The sequence below is a fragment of the Tamandua tetradactyla genome, chromosome 7, assembly GCF_023851605.1.
Source record: "Tamandua tetradactyla isolate mTamTet1 chromosome 7, mTamTet1.pri, whole genome shotgun sequence".
Lineage (NCBI taxonomy): Eukaryota > Metazoa > Chordata > Mammalia > Pilosa > Myrmecophagidae > Tamandua > Tamandua tetradactyla.
Window position 1 is genome coordinate 66,742,342 of NC_135333.1, and position 19,721 is coordinate 66,762,062.

Below are 19,721 nucleotides of genomic sequence, written 5' to 3' on the forward strand. Positions count from 1 at the left end.
GGCACACACAAAATATTCGATAGGCTTCCACCAGGTGCTTTCGAGAAAGACTGCAGACAGGGCAAGAGATGAGAGTGTCACCCCTCTCTCGGTTATACAGTTTCTATTGGGGGACAGGCATGAAGCCTTCCCACTTCTCTAAGTCTTTGTTTACTAAGAAGCAAAAGCCTTAAGTCACTGGAGGAAGGGAAGCAAACCTTTTCACTGGGGTCCAAGCACTTTAAAGAGTCATCAGTTTTGAGGAAGAATTAGAAGCATAAATCCATCTGCTTCTGGAAGAGAGGTAGGAAATACTCTAACCTCAAAGATACAGGCTGAAACCCACTGCTGCTAAGAGAAGGGTAGAAATAAAAACACTCTGCCTCTGTGGGAAGGGCAGAAAAACATCTAGGGCCAAGGTCCCACACCAATACCAAGCAGAGGAGTGCTACTGGTGCAGCAGGGGCAGGAAAGAAATCTTGGACTCAACACCAACGACAGGTAGAAGCAACAGTGTGGCTGATACAGAAGGAAGGGCAGAAATGCTGAGAAGGCCTCACACCTACAGTCCCCAAATACCGAGCCTGCCCAAGAACGAAGCTGGCCTAGGATAACAGAGATTCCCCTGCCCCTAAGCATAAACCTAGCACCAAGCACCAAGCAACAAGTGTCTAATGCTGGAAATGGAGTAACAGCATGGAGAGAGAGCCCACTCTGTGGCACAGGCATGCAAAGACTGTTGAAAGCTGAGGATGGAACAGAAAGATAGAGGAAAAACCCTCTAAAACTCCAAGTTCCACTCTAAGTACAAAGTAACAACAGTCTACTGCTGCAGGAAATGGAGCCTGTGGAACACTGAAGATAACTGGTAGAAATTACAAAACCCAAAGTCAGCTCAACTGTTGACTGGATTTGCACAGCTGTGCCCATTTCTGGCCATAAATACTATTTACATTCTCTCTTTTTCTTCTACATACAATACTTAGCATTCATCAAAAAAAAATAAGAGACAGCTCCTCGAAGAAAGAAAATATAACACATTGTCAAGAGATAAAGGAATCAATAGAAACGAAACAGACTTAGAGGTGATCTAGATATTGGAATAAATAGAAAGGAACTTTAACTACATGTTAAAAGATCTGATGGGCAAGGTAGACAACAAGGTTGGACAGATGTCGAATTTCAGAAAAGAGAGAAAAATAGAAATTCTAGAAATAAAAAGCATGATATCACATTGATGATGACATGTATCAATTTCTTGAACAGGCTCATCAGCAGACCACCAACTCATTCATGATGCCCATATTATCCTAATGCCAAAACCAAATGAAGATAATATGAGGAAAAAAAACCCTATAGAATAATATTCCTCATGAACACAGGTACAAAAATCCTTAATAAATTATTAGGAGACCAAATTCGCCAACATACACAACACACACACACACATACACACACACATACAAAATAATGCATCACGATCAAGGGAGATTTATGCCAGGAATACAAGCATTTTTTTCAGCATTTGAAAAAAAATCAGTTTAGTTTTCCATATTAATAGCCTAAAAATAAAAAACCTAAATAGAGTCAGAAATAGCATTTGACAAAATTCAACATCCATTCATGATAAGGAGATATATACCACATTCAACGGATGAGAAGACTCTATTGTTGAGATGACAATTCTCCCCAAATCGATTTACAGATTCAATACAATCTCAATCAAAATTACAGCAGACTTTTTTGTAGATATTGACAAATTGATTCTAAATTTATATTGAAAATCAAAGGGCACAGAATGGTCAAAACAATTTTGAAAACAAGGAGCAAAGTTAGAGGACCCCATATTGCTTGATTTCAAGACTGACTATAAAGCTACAATAGTGAAGACAGTGAGGTACTGATGTAAGGATACATTTAAGATCAATGGAAAAGAATACTCCAGAAATTTCCATGTATTTCCCCACGTATGTATGTATGTGTTCAAGAGATTTTTTTTATATAACATAACAATATGCAAACACAAGCATTCTTACCATATGATCATTCCATTCTTGATGTATAATCAATAACTCACAATATCATAACATAGTTGTATATTCATCATCATGATCATTTCTTAGAACATTTGCATCAAAAAAGCAAGCAATTTTTTTTTCCTTTTTGCATGGGCACGCACCAGGAAACGAACCTGGGTCTCCAGCATGGCAGGCAAGAACTTTGCTTGCTGAGCCACCGTGGCCCCATTCAATAGATTTCTGACAAAGGTGCCGAAGTAATTCAATGGAAAAAGAATGTGTTAACAAGAAAGGATGCTAGAAAATCTTGGCATCCATATGCCACACCATGAACTTTAAGCCTTACCTCACACTGTATGTAAAAATTAACTCAAAACGCATTATACATCTACAGGTAAAATATAAAGTATTAAAACTTCTGGAACAAAAAAAGTAGGAGAAAGTCTTTGTAAACTTAATAGGCAAAAATATCTTTGCCTAAAGATACAAACCATTTTTAAAAATTGATAAATTTTACTTAATTAAAATGAAAAACTGTTCTTCAGGTACTTTGGTAATGTATCTAACAGATTTTTAAGGTCAAGTTCTAGGGGGAGGATCACTATTTTCACCCAAACCAATTAATACCCCTGCAACCCAAATAATCCACATAAAGCCTATAATCCAAATGCATTAAAAGAAGCACAGAATCGTATTGAATTTTCATCGGCAACTTATCTACAACTAAAGAGGCTTAATTCTGCAATAAGTACAAACTATTACTAAATATGAACTTTTGTCTAATATGAATAATACACTATTAATACCTGAGGGAGCTGTTATTGGGGTTTTTTAGATCTTGATGAAGTTTTATCACCCATTCCTGATACTCTTGCTTTTGGATGGCAGTTGACTGTTTTAATTCATTCATCCACTTATTCTCTAAGTCCTAAAAATAGATAGTATACCAACTGGTTAATTTTTTTTTTTTAACAAAAATAAGTAAAAGAAAATATAATTTCATACCTAAAAGTCACTGTATTTCACTTACTTGCTGGGATTCAAAATGCTGAGCAGCCAATGAATTTACATCTTGATCTGTCAGTGATTTTCCCAATTCTTGCATCACTTTTTCCATTTCAATACCTTGTCTAAAACATAAATCAGTAAATCAGATATATTCATTCAACTTTCAAGGTATATGGCCACTTTAGAGCCACTGAACACTCCCTACAAAGTGAAAATTAGAGAAAATTTTTATTTTATAGGAATATGTCTAGGAATTGGGACTAAAATTCCCAGAAACCACTTTAAGTCCTTGGAAATGAAGATGTGGAACTAATGACAATGATGTTATATCAAGAACATCATCTGTGCAGCAAAGTTTTAATCTCAATTTAATACAAAAGAAAGCAATCCAATACAAGTGACTTTTCAATTACTATGCTGATGTTTAAAAGCCCATATGCCTTTCCATATGGAGATTTCCTCAAAGACACTCTGTAATTCCATCTTAAATACATTTTCTTTATTCATACAGAAGCTAAAATGACTTCAGCCTCTGAAAGTTTAAAAATTAGAAGCTGCCAATTAGACTCTAAGAATCAAATTATTAAAGTCACAAAGTCCCCTTTACAGAAGGATGCATACCTTCATTTTTCCAAAGAAAGAATGTGTATTAATTTAAAAGTTTTTCCTAAAGGAAAAACTAATCTATGGTGCTATAAAAGTTATTTAGGGGGAAGATGGGTCATGACCAGAGGGGCCTGTTAGAAATATTCTATTTCTTGATTTGGATAATGGTTACAGGGGTGGGCTCATGTGAGAATTTATTAAGCTGTATATTTACAATTTGTTTCCTTTTTTGTATCATACATGTTTTTTTAAAGTTCACTTTTAAAAATTTCAAATTAAAAAATTATATCCTAATACAAACGTAAATAAAGTTTCCCTTATGCATATTTCAAATTGGGAAAGAACAAAATATTATTCTAATTAATTTAAGTAAATTGCTTTGAAAATGAATTTATACTTATTTACAACAATTGATTAAAATACTTACAGGCATATGAGAAATTAAATTCATTCACACAAGTTATGAATTTATTTATTTCTATAATATCTTCTAGTATTAAATCTTTAGTGTAATTCAACTACTTATTAGTTCTAATGTAGTGATCCCATTAACTTTCTAATAACTACCACAGGTCAGGTGAAGGTTTTGCTGGCAAGTGAGATTTTTAAAATTTAGGAGTAGAGATAAGTGCTAAACATTTATAAATATAAACTTAGATATAAATACAGATTAGTATTTTACATTACACATGTTCCCCCTAGTGGGAAAAAAGTATCACTGCCATTGTTAAAGTTTAAAGAAATATTTTGAATCTCGTTTGCTAAAACACAAATTTCTAATGAGAGGAGAAAAAACTTGAATAAATAGTAACTCAATACATAAAACTTCACACAAATTTTTTTCACCCTAAATATATCATAAATGTAAGGAGTTAATGATACTATATTTATTTTTTATATGATTAAGATCAAAGGAATTCTTATTATATTCCCTATGAAATACTAAATATATATAGTGCAATAGGTCAGAAGTGACAGATCCGACAATTCGTATTTTACCTTGAAGACACAAAGAACAAAGATCATTGTATTGATGCTATGTTGAGAAACTGTCTTTTAAAGATCTAAAATGGTACTAAAATGAATGGAGAAATAAAAATATGTGCTATTTCTGCTCATGAATTGGAGAAATGAATTAAACATTAAAATTTGAGGGGAGGCTCCACAGATGGTGAATTCCAACTTAAGTCATACAGCTTGGCAATAAATATTCCTACTATAGGAACACAGTTTTAATTTTATTTTTCAAGCTAATGAAAAATAAACTACAAAACTTTTTAAAATAAATATATTCAAATACAGTTTAACTGAACACCATAACTACATGGAACCTTGAGTAGGGCAAGAGATTTTGTAGGTCTGTCCAGAGTGATGCCCCTATAAATCCCAAAGTGATTTAAACAGTGAAAAAAAGTATTTGCAAAGTCCCTTTGGGGGAATGGTGAGAAAGGGGGAAAATTCAACTTCCCCATTTGGAGAAGGCCTGATATTCTCAAAAGCAGTGAGAACCACAAAATCAGTAGGCCAAGCCCTCAATCTTGGGGTTTGTTCATATGATATCCCCGCAAAGGATAGGCTAAGCCTACTAAAAATTAGGCCTAAGAGTCACTCCCAGAGAACCTCTTTTATTGCTCAGATGTGGCCTATCTCTCTCTCAGCCAATACGGCAAGCAAACTCACTGCCCTCCCCCTCTTTACGTGGGATGACTCCCAGGGGTATAAATGTCTCTGGCAATGCGGGACAGAAATCCTAGAATGAGCCGGGACTCAGCATCAAGGGATTGAGAAAATCTTCTTGACTGAAAGGGGGAAAGAGAGAAATGAGACAAAATAAAGTGTCAGTGGTTGAGAGATTTCAAATAGATTCGAGAGGTTATCCTGGAGGTTATTCTTACACATTATATAGATATCCCCTTTTTTGTTTAAGATGTATTACAGAGGCTAGAGGGAAGTGCCTGAAACTGTAAAGCTGTGTTCCAGTAGCCATGTTTCTTTAAGATGATTGTACAATGATACAGCGTTCACAAAGTGACTGTGTGATTGTGAAAACCTTGTTCTGATGCTCCTTTTATCTACAGTATGGACAGATGTGCAAAAAATATGGATTATAAATAAATAAATAATAGAGAGAACAAATGTTAAAATAAACTGGGTACAGGGAAATATTAGTGGTCAATGAGAGGGAGGGGTAAGGGGTATGGTATGTACGAGTTTTTTCTTTTTATTTCTTTTTCTGGAGTGATGTAAATGTTCTGAGAAATGATCATGGTGATGAATATACAACTATGTGATAATGCTGTGAGCTAATGATTGCACAAGTATAGAATGTTCATATGCTAAGAATGTGTTTGTATGTCGATTGGTTTTATTAATTAAAAAAATTAAAATATATATATATATTCAAATATGATTTATATGCTTAGAAAGAAAAGAAAAAGGCAAAACCACATCAAGAAGTTTGGCCAAAGGACAAAAAACAAAATAAACCAAAGCAGACACCTACTGAAAAAACTACCCCGATAGAAAAAACAACCAACCAACTACAGGAATAAAGTACAGGAAATTTCACATAATTAGTCATTTAATTCAGCTTCTCAAAAGATGAAGAGTCATGTAAAATGGGAAACGTCTTCTGATGTAGAAAAAAGAACAATTACAGAAATACTGACGTTTAGGAAGAGAGTTTTCTGGGAGGTATGGTGGTGTAAGCAGCAAAGTAGGCTGCAATTCAGAGTAGCTCTCCAGCTGAATGAAAGCACTAGTAATAGCTGCTGATATGAAGTGTGGATAGCCAAGTTGGAAATTTATTAATATACCTAAATAGGCAGAACGAGTGTAGGCCCTCTGAGGTTTAAGAACAGATTCAGAATGAGTTGAAGTTTTATTATTTGAAGCTTTGGTAGGAAAAACTCAAGCAAATGAAATTCAGCAGAAGGTGATTAATTATATCAGGTATTATGTTTTAAAAAATCTGGTTCTGTATTTTGTTCTTTCCAAAATACATTCACAATTTTATTGGTTTTATAATAAAGAAACAGAGAAAATTCAAATTTTCGTCTTCCCTGGGGACATGGTTTTGACTTTACCTGGTGGCAACTACTCATGCTGCAGGCATCATATTTAGAAAGTAATAACTGTTTCATTACAGCCAGTCCCCAAACCCAAACCTATAGTAACAAATGTCTCCAAACATCACATTCTCTTTAACAGGAGACAGTTCTATTATGATTAAATAAATTTTGCATCAGCAACACCAAAAAAAATTATCTTAAAGACATGGACAGCCAAAGTCCTAAATGTTTTAGGAAATAAACCCTATTAGATTCTGCTGAATTAAAATGGATTATCTAGAAGAGTATATTCTGAAGTCATACTACTTCATAGCATTACTAGAAAATAGTCTGTAGAGCCATGCTTGAAAATAAATTTTGCTGGCAATTTCTTACTTATTCTGAAGAAAAAAAGAATAAAAAAAGCATTGCTAATTTACTATATTAAGTAATCCATACAGAATAAATTCAAATCTAATTAAAATTTCTTGTATTAATACCAGAGTTATTTTTTTTTTCTTAATGTAAACAAATTGAAAGAGACCATGGTAAAGAGAGCAGGATAATAAATAGGTACTGAATAGGGAGACAGTAAGGCCTAGTGACAAACAGTTTTGGTGTCAGGCTTTCTGGTTTCCCCAGACAAGTTACTTACTTCTTTAAGCCTCAGTTTTCTTATCTTTAAAATGAGGATAACAACAATAGTAGAGTCATGTGAATCATATGAGAAAGGGCATCCAAAGCACGTTTGTTACACAGTGCCTAGAACAAAGCAAGTCTTCAACAGACATAAGCTATTTCTCTTACTAGAAATAAGAACACATACAGCCAGCATAATTTATTTAAGCAAATCACTTGAATTCTAGCAAAACTCTTGTAGTTGACATTGTAGATTTGAATACACAAGAAAATTAACTTTTAATATTGAAGAATTTTTTCCTATTTGTTCCTTTAATTTTACAAGTAAGTATGCTTTAATTTTATAAAAAATTAAAAGTTCTGCAGGCCACTGTATCTGAGAGTGTAACATTTAATTATGATAATGCAAGAAACTGGAAATACCTCTCACGCAATTTTTTCAGCTCCACATCTCTTTCACCAATCAGTTCTGAGATACTAACAAAGTAATTATGTTCCAGATTTAGGAGTGTTTCAGAGGCAGGAGAATGGATTAGGTCATGGTACACATCTGCAAAATCTTCATCCCAGCTGGGTTCTTCAGGCCGTGCGTATTCTAATGTGGTCTACAAGATGATACACAGACATTCTTAAATCATGAGGCAGTATTTTTATTTAAAACACTGCTAGAAAAAGCACATATATTAGGATTCCATTTTTGTAAACAGACATTGACAGAGAAACCCTGTTTATCAATGAAACCCTGTGTTTGTCAATGGATATATAGGTTATATACGATTATATCAGGACAGAAAAAAATATGGAAAGACAAAGTCGTTAATTTGAGTACCTGGGGGCATAGATGAGGGTGAGGAATTAATGTGGAGGAAGGGAAAGGAAGGTTGACAATGTGAGATGTGCTAAATCCCATTTCTGTAAAATAGCATACACACAGGAAGGGATGGTAAAAAAAAAACACATCCAATACTAGCAACGGCTATTTTGGGGCAGTGGGATTTCTGATGACCTTCATTTTCTTTATATTCTAATGTACTGTACAAAATTATTGTACGGTATTGTAAAATACAAAATTTGAACGCATTAATGATACAATTAGAAAAAAACTTTTCACTGCCAAAAAAAGACTGCTAAAAGACATACTATTTAGAATATGAGGTCCCCTATGTGACAGTCACTTGTGTGGTGATTCATGGACCTTTTAAAAACCCAATTTCTGTATAGGATTTCTATACCAAGATAAATCTGTGCAATTTTCTTATTTTGACCTTTTCTAGTTATTCTGCACCTTTTTACAAAAGTAAGCATGCTTTTTAGTATGTGAAAACAGCTACCAAAATAATAAAGGGACTGAGTAAGAACTAAGAAGTAATAAAAACAAAAACATGGAGACAGATGAAAAAATATTTGCTCAACTAAATTTAGACAAAGTATTTTTACAGATCAGGAAACGGACATGCTGAGAAGTCCCTTGCCAAGGATCATACAATTCAATGGCAAAAGTGGAAATAAAAGACAGTATATTTTCCATTATTGATCTTTGAAAACAGATGCCTGTAAAAAAAGAATTTTCTAAATTCTTTCCTTCTTTTAGCAATGAAAATGTTAAAAACTGGAACCTATGACGTGACTCAGATTAATAAGTTATTCTAAAATAAAACAGAATTACAGAAGCAGGTATCTTGAACTTCATAGATCAACAGGTAAAATTTTCTCTTTATTCCTGCTTATTTATCCTTCAATCAATCGCTAGATTAGGAGGGAGGAATTTAAGAAGATTAGCTGAGAGAGTTCTGGGAAGATGGTAGAATAGGAAAGGTTGAGTTCACCCCTGCTCCAAGGAACAGAGAAGTGACAGAAAAATGACCAGGACAGCAATTCTAGGGAGTAAGTGACCTGGGAAGATATTCTATACCACATATGGAGACCCTGGTTGAGAAAGAGGAAGAATTGAGATGTAGAGAACTGGAGACTGTCCAACTAGTGCAAACAGCCTAATGTGCCCCTTTTCAAATGGAGGTCTGGAGCCATCAGGAGTGCACAGACAGGGAGATTGGGACAAGGAAGTAAGTTAAGCTGTGTTCCTTGAAAGTGTTACCCTCAAAAGTGCTGTCAACCCTGTGACAGGTGACTCTCCCCACACCTGAGCCCTGTCATCCACCTCTCCCACCATGTTCCAACGACCCCTGCCCCAGCACTCTCCCCACACATCCTGCCCCCCACCCCCATCCCCTGCAAGTGAGCAAGCCTGTCCTCTCCTGACACACCTCTTCTGCTCGAGAGCACAGTTTCACCCTGCCCCTCCCAAAACCCATGTACCTTGTCCAGTCCCTTGACCCCCACCTCCCACTTCCTGCTCCTGCAGGCAGTCACCTGCACATTTCAGTTGCAGGCTCATACTCTGGCCATACCCGCCCCAGCCCATACAGTTGCTCAGCCCCACCAGGCACACCCTGTGCTCTGTACAGCACATATTACCATCCAGCTCCTCCAGATGCATGCATACTCCCTGACCTGCAAACTCCCCGACCTGTGTCCAGTCCCTACATACTCGCGCATCTCTGTCCTGGCTCCCCTGAATTCCTCCCCCTTTCCAAATTGGAAAGGAAGTAACTTTTCATTATTTGCCAATAAAATGATACTATACTTTGAAAATCCTGAAAGATCTACAACAAAGTTACTTGAGCTAATAAACAAATTCAGCAAAGTGGCAGGTTATAAAATAAAAGTGCAAAAATCAGCAATGTTTCTATATACAAGCAATGACTTAATGGAGAAATCAATTAAGAAAAAAAATCCATTCAAAATAGCAACTAGAAGAATCAAGTATCTAGGGTATATGGGTGGTTCAGTGGTAGAATGCTCACCATGCATGCAGGAGACCCGGGTTCGAGTCCCCAACCATGCACCCCCCAAAAAAAAGAATGTGTATTCTTTTCCCTACAGAAGCAAGTATATAGGAATGAACTTCCTATATACTTTCCCTACAGAAGTATAACAGTTTTCCCCACAGAAAACTGTTTTTCCTACAGAAGCAAGTATATAGGAATGAACTTAACTAGGGATGTAAAGAACTTGTATACAGTTTTCCCTACAGAAGCAAGTATATAGGAATGAACTTAACTAGGGATTTCCCTACAGTTTTCCCTACAGAAAAAAAAAAAACAGTTTTCCCTACAGAAGCAAGTATATAGGAATGAACTTAACTAGGGATGTAAAGAACTTGTATACAGAGAACTATATAACATTGCTAATAGAAATCAAAGAAAATCTAAATAGATGGAAAGACATTCCATGCTCATGGACAGGAAGGTTAAATGTAGTTGAAATGTCAAGTCTGCCCAACTGATCTACAGATTCAACACAGTACCAATCAAAATTCCAACAACCTACTCTGAAGACTTGGAAAAGCCAGTTACTAAACTCATCTAGAAGGGAAAGAGATCCCAAATAGCAAAAAACATCTTAAAAAAGAACAAAATGGGAAGTTCAACACTCCCTGATCCAATTAAAAACTTATAAAACCACAGTGGTCAAAACAGCATGGTGCTGTAACAAAGAAGTATTGACCAATGGAATCAAATCAAGGGCACAGAAACAGACCACCAAATCTATGGTAAACCCACCTTTGACAAGCCCCCAAATCCATTGAACTGTCTTTTCAATAAATGGGCATGGGAGAACTGGATATCAATAGCTAGAAGAATGGAAGAGGACCCTTATATTTTACCTTTATACAAAACAACTCAAACTGGATCAAACACCTAAATATAAGAACCCAAACTACAAAGGTCCTATAAGAAAATGTAGGAAAACATCTTCAAGATCTAGTAATAGGAGGTAGCTTCCTAAACTTTACACCCAAAGCACAAGCAACAAAAGAAAAAAAAATAGATAACTGGGAACTCCTCAAAATCAGATGCTTTTGCATCTCAAAAGACTTTGCCAAAAAAATGAAGAGGCAGCCCACTCAACGGGAGAAAATATTTGGAAATCACATATCAGATAAAGGTTTGATATTCTGTACACATAAAGAAATCATATAACTCAACAACAAAAGAACATACAACCCAATTATAAAGTGGGTTGAAGACATGAATAGGAATTTTTCTGAAGAGCAAATACAGATGGCCAAAAAGCACACAAAGATATACTCATTCTCATTAGATATAAGGGAAATGCCGATCGAGACTACAATGAGATAGCGTCTCACACCCATTAAGAATGACTACTATTAAACAAACAGGAGACTACAAATGTTGGAGAGGATGTGGAGAAATCGGGACACTTATGCACAGCTGGTGAGAATGTATAATGGTACAGCTGCTATGGAAAACAGTCTGGCGGTTCCTCAGAAAACTAAATACTGGGTTGTCCTATGACCCAGCAATACCACTATTACCCAGAAGAGCTAAAAGGAGTGACACAAACAGAGATTTGCACTCTACCTAATGTTCATAGTAGCATTATTCATAATCATCAAAAGATGGAAACAATGCAAGTGCCCATCAGCAGATGAGTGGATTAACAGAATGTGGTACATACATACAATGGGATATTAAGCAGCAGTAAGACTAAGTGATGTTCTGAACCACATGATAAGATGGATGACCGGGGAGGACATAATGCTGAGTAAAATAAGCCAGAAACAAAAGGATAGATACTGCACAATTCCACTTTTATGACCATGGTAAAGGTAAAATCAGAGTCTGACTATACAGAAAACAGGGGACCTAGGGATACACAAAGCTTGAGATGGGTGAACAGTTAGCCAATGAGGATGAAACTCAATTGTAAGGGAATAGATAGAAGTGAAGGCAGTTCACTAGTGAGTCTATAAGTAATATTACCATACTGACGGTGAATGTGATTGAAAGGGGTAGTATAGACTCAGGTGTTCCACTGATTAACATTACAAATATAAATAAGTTCTTGCATGACTACTGCAAAGGTATGAATCTTGTACAAAGAGCGCATAATTTCAGGGTATAGGGGAAAATGCCACAGGCTATTTTTAATAGGAAAACATCAACAGTACCGCAGCAATACCAAGGTTTAATAATGGGGGAAGGGACAAGAGTTAGGAGGAGGTTTGGGTTTTCTATTTGGGGAGGGTATGTTTACTGGCTATCTTTCTCTTGGGAACAATGAAATTATCTAAAATTGAGAGTGTTGATGGAATGTTGACTTTGGACATTAAACACGAGTCCCAGTAGATAGAGGCAGCTGAAAGATGTGCTGAATGAGAAGTACACTGGCGAACGATGGTGTATACATATGATTGAACATTGTGCTTACAAAAAGGATCAAAGTTGTGAGGCATGCAACAAGGTGAATGAACCTGTAGGACATTTGGTGAGGCAAATAAGCCAGAAACAAAAGAGCAAATATTGTATGATCTCATTTATAAAATACTTATAAGAAAACTAGGGCCTAGATTATAAGCTCTTACAGCAGTCACATTTAGTCTGGAGCGGTACTTGGTATTTCTGGATTTTTAGTGGCTATTATATATATGGATAACCTTGTATTTAGAGATAAGAACAAAGCCAGTCAGGTCAGATCAAGGTAATTCAGAAAACAGGGGTAAGGCAGACACCGTCTGTATTTCAGAACTTCATCTACTCTTTGATACAAAAGGAGGGTTTATTTTGTCCAGAATCTAAATTTTCTGTAGCATATAATCTAACTCAGCCTGTCTGGATAGATGATTTTAGACAATCTAAACACAGGGAGTCCAAAATAAGAATGAGAGCCTTTAATCCTGTATAGCTTAATGTAATGTCTGGATATACCTTAGAGTATATTAAGCAAATAATCAGAAAGTATTAGTAAAGTCTCTTGAGGATGGGAGAAAAAATATGCAACTATTAAACTTTACCACTGGGGAAACCCCTGATTGTGTCAAACATTAGGGACATCTAAATCAACAGGCCAAGCCCTTGATCTTGAGGCTTGCTCTTGTGACGCTTATATATGTAGCAGAGAAGCTTAGCATACCTATAGGTATGCTTAACAGTTACTTTGGGAGGATACTTATGTTGTTCAAATGTGGCCTCTGTCTCTCTAAGCTCAACTCTGCTAGTGAAACCATTGTCCTCCTCCCATGTGGGATATGATATCCAGGGATGAAAGTCTCCCTGGTGGCATGGGAGATGACTCTCAGGGATGAGCCTGGCCCTGGTACCTTGGGATCAACAATGCCATCCTGACAAAAAGGGGGAAAAGAAATGTAACAAATAAGGTATCAGTAGCTGAGAGAGTTCATAAGAGTCGAGAGGCTACTTTGGAGGTCACTCCAACACAAGCTTCAGTTGACATCGCTACCTATCATAACTTGCCAAACCTTAACCAAAACTATTCCAGCCAATCCTAAAGAATACTTAGGGCATTATACAAGAGTCTACAAAGGTTCCATTGTACTAGGATAACTTTTCAGAAACCTACAACCTCCAGATGGGTCCCTGGACCAGATAAGTCCTGAAATGCAGAGGGGCCAGCCTTTCCAGAACATCAACTAGTCCCATCCCCCTATCCCATATTTCTGTTAGCCCCTTCCAACATGAAAAAGTTAGAATGGGGATAGCCCTAATACCCCTAAAGAGTGGGAGAAAGATCAAAGGTGATAGCGGAGTTACACAGAGAATGTTGGGTTTAATAAATGAGTATGAGTGTTGAATCATCATATTGATATTTCTTTCAGTTTTCAGTAGCTTAGAACAGTTAGAAGTAAAAACCTAAAATGGTGAAATTGTAAGCCATACCAAACTCTGAAATCTGTTCGACAACTAATTGTTGCGATGTACTTTGAAATTTATTCCTTTAATGTATATACGTTATTTAAAGAAAAGGAGGAATATAACAGAGAAGGTAGGATTTAACAAATGAGTATGACTGCTGAATCGTTATATTGATATTTTGTTTGGTCTCGAGTGTTTTGGAACAGCTAGAAGAAAAAACAAAAAAACCTGGAACTTTAGCCCATACCAAACTTGAAAATCTGTTCTATAACTACTTGTTAAAATGTACCTGGAAATTTATTGCTTTTTCTGTATATATGTTACATTTAACAATAAAAAAGTAATAAATAAATAAATACATAAAATAGAAGTAGGTGAGACCACCAGGGACAATAATATCAGAAGAGAAGATCTTAGATTGGAACTTCCAAAAACACTAATGTTTGATATAGTAAGTAAATTTCAAGGAGGGAGTATGAAAAGGAGTGACTTAAAGAACAAGAAGAGAACCTGCAGACAATGGTGTGGAAGTAATAGAATGAAAGAGTTTTGAGAAGGTAGAGGTGGCTAATACTGTAAAAAATGCCAAAGCAAAAAGGGAGCTGTGTGCATGTACATGTATATATGCATACATATACGTATTACCTCAAAGCTGGGCATTAATTTAATAGAACTTCTTATAATTATTTGAAGGAAAAATATGTTTACTTTCTTTTCATTAATTTTTGAATGATCTTATGTGCCAGGTAACAAATGAGGCAAATTATACTGAATTAGTCTCTCTATATATGCCTTTAGTTTTGTTACTATTAAATTTATCATGTTACTGCTCATGTTTGTGGCAAATAAAAATGAAGGAATACAATGAAGTAAGATTTAAAAAAAAAAAAAAAAAGAAGACTAGCTGAGCCTAGAACTAGGATTTCATCTACTCAATGTCTCTGAAAACCTGAAGCCTCATTCTCATAACTGCTCTACATCTTTGGACCTGGCACTGATCTAGGAGTGATAACCAGCACACACGACTTAACCTGTTCTGAATGTGCTTGTCTCAGGCTGAAACTCTGTAGGAAGGTGACAGCACAAGAGCACAGAGATCTGCTTGACCATACATTTGCCAGACATTCTGTACCCACTAACCCAGATCAGCTAAATATATCAATTTGCAGCATTGGTTTCAAACTCATCTTAGGGTGAGCCTTATGAGTAAGTTGAAGCTACCTACATAAGAAGTACTAGTTAGAGTTTTTCCTTGAAATATCCAACTCACACCATTTCTCTGGAAAGATGATATTAAAAACGGGACTGTAACAGTTGAGAGGAATTGGGCATTGAGTAAGGGCTTGCAAAGAGAAAACTATTTAATGTCTCCTTACCTTCACTTTCAAGCAATAAGCCCTGCCTCTTTGAGGCTCAAACCATTCAGAGTCCCTTATGTCTTTTGGCCACTGTTATCTAACAGCCTTCCTATTATTCACTCTCACTCATTTGAAGCTTTGGCACAGAATTCCTCTCTGTCCCAAATCCTGCCACCATCCTTGGTAATCTCAATGTCTGAAGGATAACCCTTCCTATGTGATGCTTTCTTAGTTCTCCAAACCCCATACTTTTAACAAGTTCTCCACTAGACCTCAGTCATACAGGAACTGATAATCACCAGGAACTGCTCAAACTTCAAAATTCAAACATCCAAACCTCTGACTACAACTTCCAATCAAGATTCTCACCCAATTACTCCCAATCCATTGGTCCTTTAACTTTATTAGGACCCTCCACCCCACAAACCCTTTCACTTTCTCAATGAGGACTTTCAATGATGCCTGGCAATCCTATTTTTCTCTGGTCAGTTCTCTTCTCACACATTCACTATCTTACCTGCCCCTCACCCTCATCTAAACAGATAAAGTAGAAGAAATCAGAGAAGAGAATTCTCTCAACTTCCTGCTGCCAAATTAAATTTTTCTGAATGTATACTCCCTCTTTCCTTCTCCCCTTCTGTTACAATGGAAGAAGCTTTCCTCCTCCCATTTAAGATTAATCCTGCAGAGTCTTCATTTCTGCCATCTCAAAAAAAACAAAATCTATGGGATATATGAGTTTTCTCTTTTTTTATTTCTTTTTCTGGAGTGATGCAAATGTTTTAAAAATGATCATAATGATGAATACACAACTATGTGATGATATTGTGAGCCACTGATTATACACCATGTATGGACTATATGCGCCTGATCTTTTCTGCAGCATCTGACACTACTGACCATTTCCTCCTTCCTGGTATCCCCTTTTTCTCTGCATTCATGAAACCATAATATCTTGTATTTTTCCTACTTCTCTGGCAAGTTCCTCTTTTCCTTTGCAGGTTCTTCTTCCTTTGTTCATCCTTCAAATGTTAGTGTTTATTGGCCCATCCATTTGGTTGCCATTCCCCATCCCATCTATCCATCCACCTAACACATACCAAAACACTTGCTGGCACTGTGTTAGATATTGAAGCTATAATGGTGAATAAATAGATATTTCCAGGTGGACTTTCACACAAGTAGGAGATACAGATAATTCAAGAGATAATTACAATGCAGGGTTTCTTTAAAATTCTATCCAGATATCTTGTCTTCTTATTTTATAGTCTTTCTGGGTAAACTCATTCATGCCATTATAGTTCATCCATATATGAATGAGTCCCATATCTATGTCTCCAGTCTAAACATCTTCCCTGAATGCCAGATCCATATAGCTAAATACTTACAAGACATCTTCATTGGATGTCTTACAGGCACTTCACATTCAATAAGCGTAAACTTGAAGCTATCACTTTTCTGCTAAAACCTGATTCTCACTGAGTGGAAACACTGTCCTATTATGCACCAGCTTCTCTTTGTGTCAGAAATTTGGGTCAAGGATCTTTCATCCTCACAAATGATACTGAGTTCTTGTAAATTCTCTTAAACTCAGTTTGCTTAGAGTGAGAGGTAATTCACTCATTACAGACTACAATTATTGAATTTGTCTTATTATACACTTCTGTATCTATCTGGTTCTCTAACTAGACCATAAATTCTATTCTGTGTATATCTTGTTCACTATTTTACCCCCAACATCCTATAAGTACGTGGCATTCAGAAGATGCTCAACTTACTATATCTACTCAATTCTACAGTGTCTATTTTTTCACATTATACAGCTCAGATATCGGGATGGATCTTATATTTGATGGCATCTTAGCATGTGATCATCATTTAATTGGAAGCATTTTTTTTTTTTAGTAGTAAATAAAATAATGTTGTATATTATAATAATGGCATCTTGGACTTCATGAACTAAAGTACACTATTTAAATGGAAGTAGCCATCTAAAAACAATAAAGGTAAGTGGAAGAACAAAAGTAGACCAAACCTTAAAATGAAGTATTACTTTTGGTTTAGAGTTGTTAGATAAAACATAGGACACAGTTAAATTAGAATTTCAGATAAAAAACGTAATTTTTTAATATAAGTATGTCCACATACTACATGGCTATACCAAAAACTTGTTAGCTGTTCACTGAAATTCAGATTTAACTTCTGATCTGTATTTTTCTTCACTCCATCTGGCAAAGATGTTGGTTATAAATACAAAAGTAGCCTCTCATTTTACAAAGGTATTAAAATATCTTATTCTATGAACTGGTTCTGATATAGGAAGGAAGGACAAAAGCAACAAATATTGTATATTATGGGATACATTTTGAATGTAGAGAAAAAAGAATTACACAATTCTAATGTTTCAGTATTAGCTTAACAATTTAAAAATCCTCATCATGTCCAGAAAATCCTTGACATTTACAGATCTGACCTATTTTCTTACCTCAGCATAAGCTTTGGCCCATGTATTTGCCAACTGATGTAAATCTACTTCACCTGATTTCAGAGCTGCCAGTGACACTTCAGCATCTCTATCATAATCTCCGAGGGACTCTTCTTCTATAAACTGGCTCAGAGCTTCTTTTAAGTCTGTAACAGGGACAATAAATGCCATCATCAGCAAAATTCAGAAATAAATAGGGAATATTTTACTAGGCTAAGCATTTTAATGTGAAATTTTACTTCATCAAGCACATACCCTTAACAGAATGTCCAATTATAAAAAAATATGCTTAAGGAGTCTTTTAACTAATTTCACAACTATACTTCTTTAATTATTACAGGTTATTGTATGGAAAAAGGTCAAAATTCTTAACTAATGAAGGTTAATATAACCTTAATACTAATCAAGTAATATTGATTTCTTAAGCCTAATTATTCATCTTGAATTTGAGTAGGTATAAGCACACAGACAAAAACTTCCTACAGATTTTGAGGCTATAAAGGTAACCATATCTAAATGAATAAGAGTTCCCTAAATAATTCTAAAGTGTGTATTGTTATATCTTTTGAGTTTGGAAGATAAATTGAATGATTAGTATATAATACCTGACTTAATTCAGATTACCTACAATTACAGTTTTAAAGACACTAATTGTAGCCTGATAGTAAAAATACATTGGGATAGAAGTCAGGATGGGTTCTGGTCTTGGTTCTTCACTGTGTTTGTTACTTTAGGCCAGTGGTTTTGTCTTCAGTATGCACTGAAATTCCCTGGAGGCCTTGTTAAAACAGATTGCTGTGTGCCAGAGCTTCTAATTCAACAGGAATGGTGTAGGGGCCCAATAACTTGCATGTCTAATAAATTTCATTTTGAGAACAAGTGCCTTAGGTAAATAACTTAATTTCTTTATATTCCAGTTTTCCTGCCTGTGAAATGAGATTGTGCTAGAAAATTTCTAGGTTCCCTTGTAACTCTAACCTTTTATATCCAACATATTCAGTTAAAATTTTTTTCTTCACCTGTCAGAGAAAACATGAACCTACTTTAAGAATAGTTTAATAAGATGAATTATGGAATTAACTTAGGTTAGCAAAGCATATTTAAAGATTAGCACCACTCTTCCATGATGCCTTGGGAACTGACCATACCATTAAAAGGGGCAACCAATTTAGCAATATAATTCTATAATGCCAAAACAAGTGACAGCTGAAATGCTTCATGAATCCACCTAACTAAATACAGAGGTTACGAGTTCTAATCCAGACCTTTAAACTAATTTTTCACCATTTAACTTAATATTTATACTAAACTGCCTTGTAAACAAACAAAGGTTGTAGGAAATAACACTCAATAAAACAAAGATCTGGTGAAACTTTATTCTTCTTGGAAGGAAAGCAGTTAAACCAACACTTGAAATTTAAGGTTGTTTCTAATGCTTCTTAGGTTTATACCTTCTAATCTAAAAATTCTAATGGCAGGGACTATAGGAAAATAACAAATATTACTTAAAAAAAAATCAGTTCTCACCATTTTCTATAAAGCAGGGTAAATTGTGCAGCAACATCAGACGTCCATGCAAATGACTGGCATTCTCTTGAACAGGAAATTGGAGGGGCACCCTCAGCTCGAAGCACTGACTTCCTACTTTGAATTCATACATGAATTCTCTCTCTCTGTTACAGAATCTTTCTCTGTTTTTCTTCATCTTTGGCAAGATTTCTATAAAACTAACGAAAAGTAGCAAGTTAGAAATCCATGAAAAAATATGTTGTTTCATTATTATTATTATCCAACTTCTAAGAAAAAGTCCTGCCACTCAGAGATTTCATTTGTGTGAATGT

General features: G+C 35.6%; 1 protein-coding gene across 9 annotated transcripts in view; it reads right to left on the reverse strand.

Annotated features, from left to right (window-relative positions):
* The window catches only part of FERRY3 (FERRY endosomal RAB5 effector complex subunit 3), an 82,533-nt gene that overhangs the window by 40,668 nt on the left and 22,144 nt on the right, over positions 1–19,721 (reverse strand). For 7 of the 9 annotated variants that reach the window (XM_077169754.1, XM_077169751.1, XM_077169752.1 and 4 more), the window contains 5 exons: positions 19,408–19,607; positions 17,881–18,026; positions 7,724–7,905; positions 3,028–3,127; positions 2,804–2,925 (listed from right to left, as the gene is read on the reverse strand). In XM_077169754.1, the coding sequence (XP_077025869.1) occupies positions 2,804–2,925; positions 3,028–3,127; positions 7,724–7,905; positions 17,881–18,026; positions 19,408–19,585 (728 nt within the window). In that variant the 5' untranslated portion in view covers positions 19,586–19,607. Of the gene's footprint in view, positions 1–2,803; positions 2,926–3,027; positions 3,128–7,723; positions 7,906–17,880; positions 18,027–19,407; positions 19,608–19,721 lie in introns of those variants that run through there. The other 2 variants (XM_077169753.1, XM_077169758.1) reach the window with 2 other exon arrangements.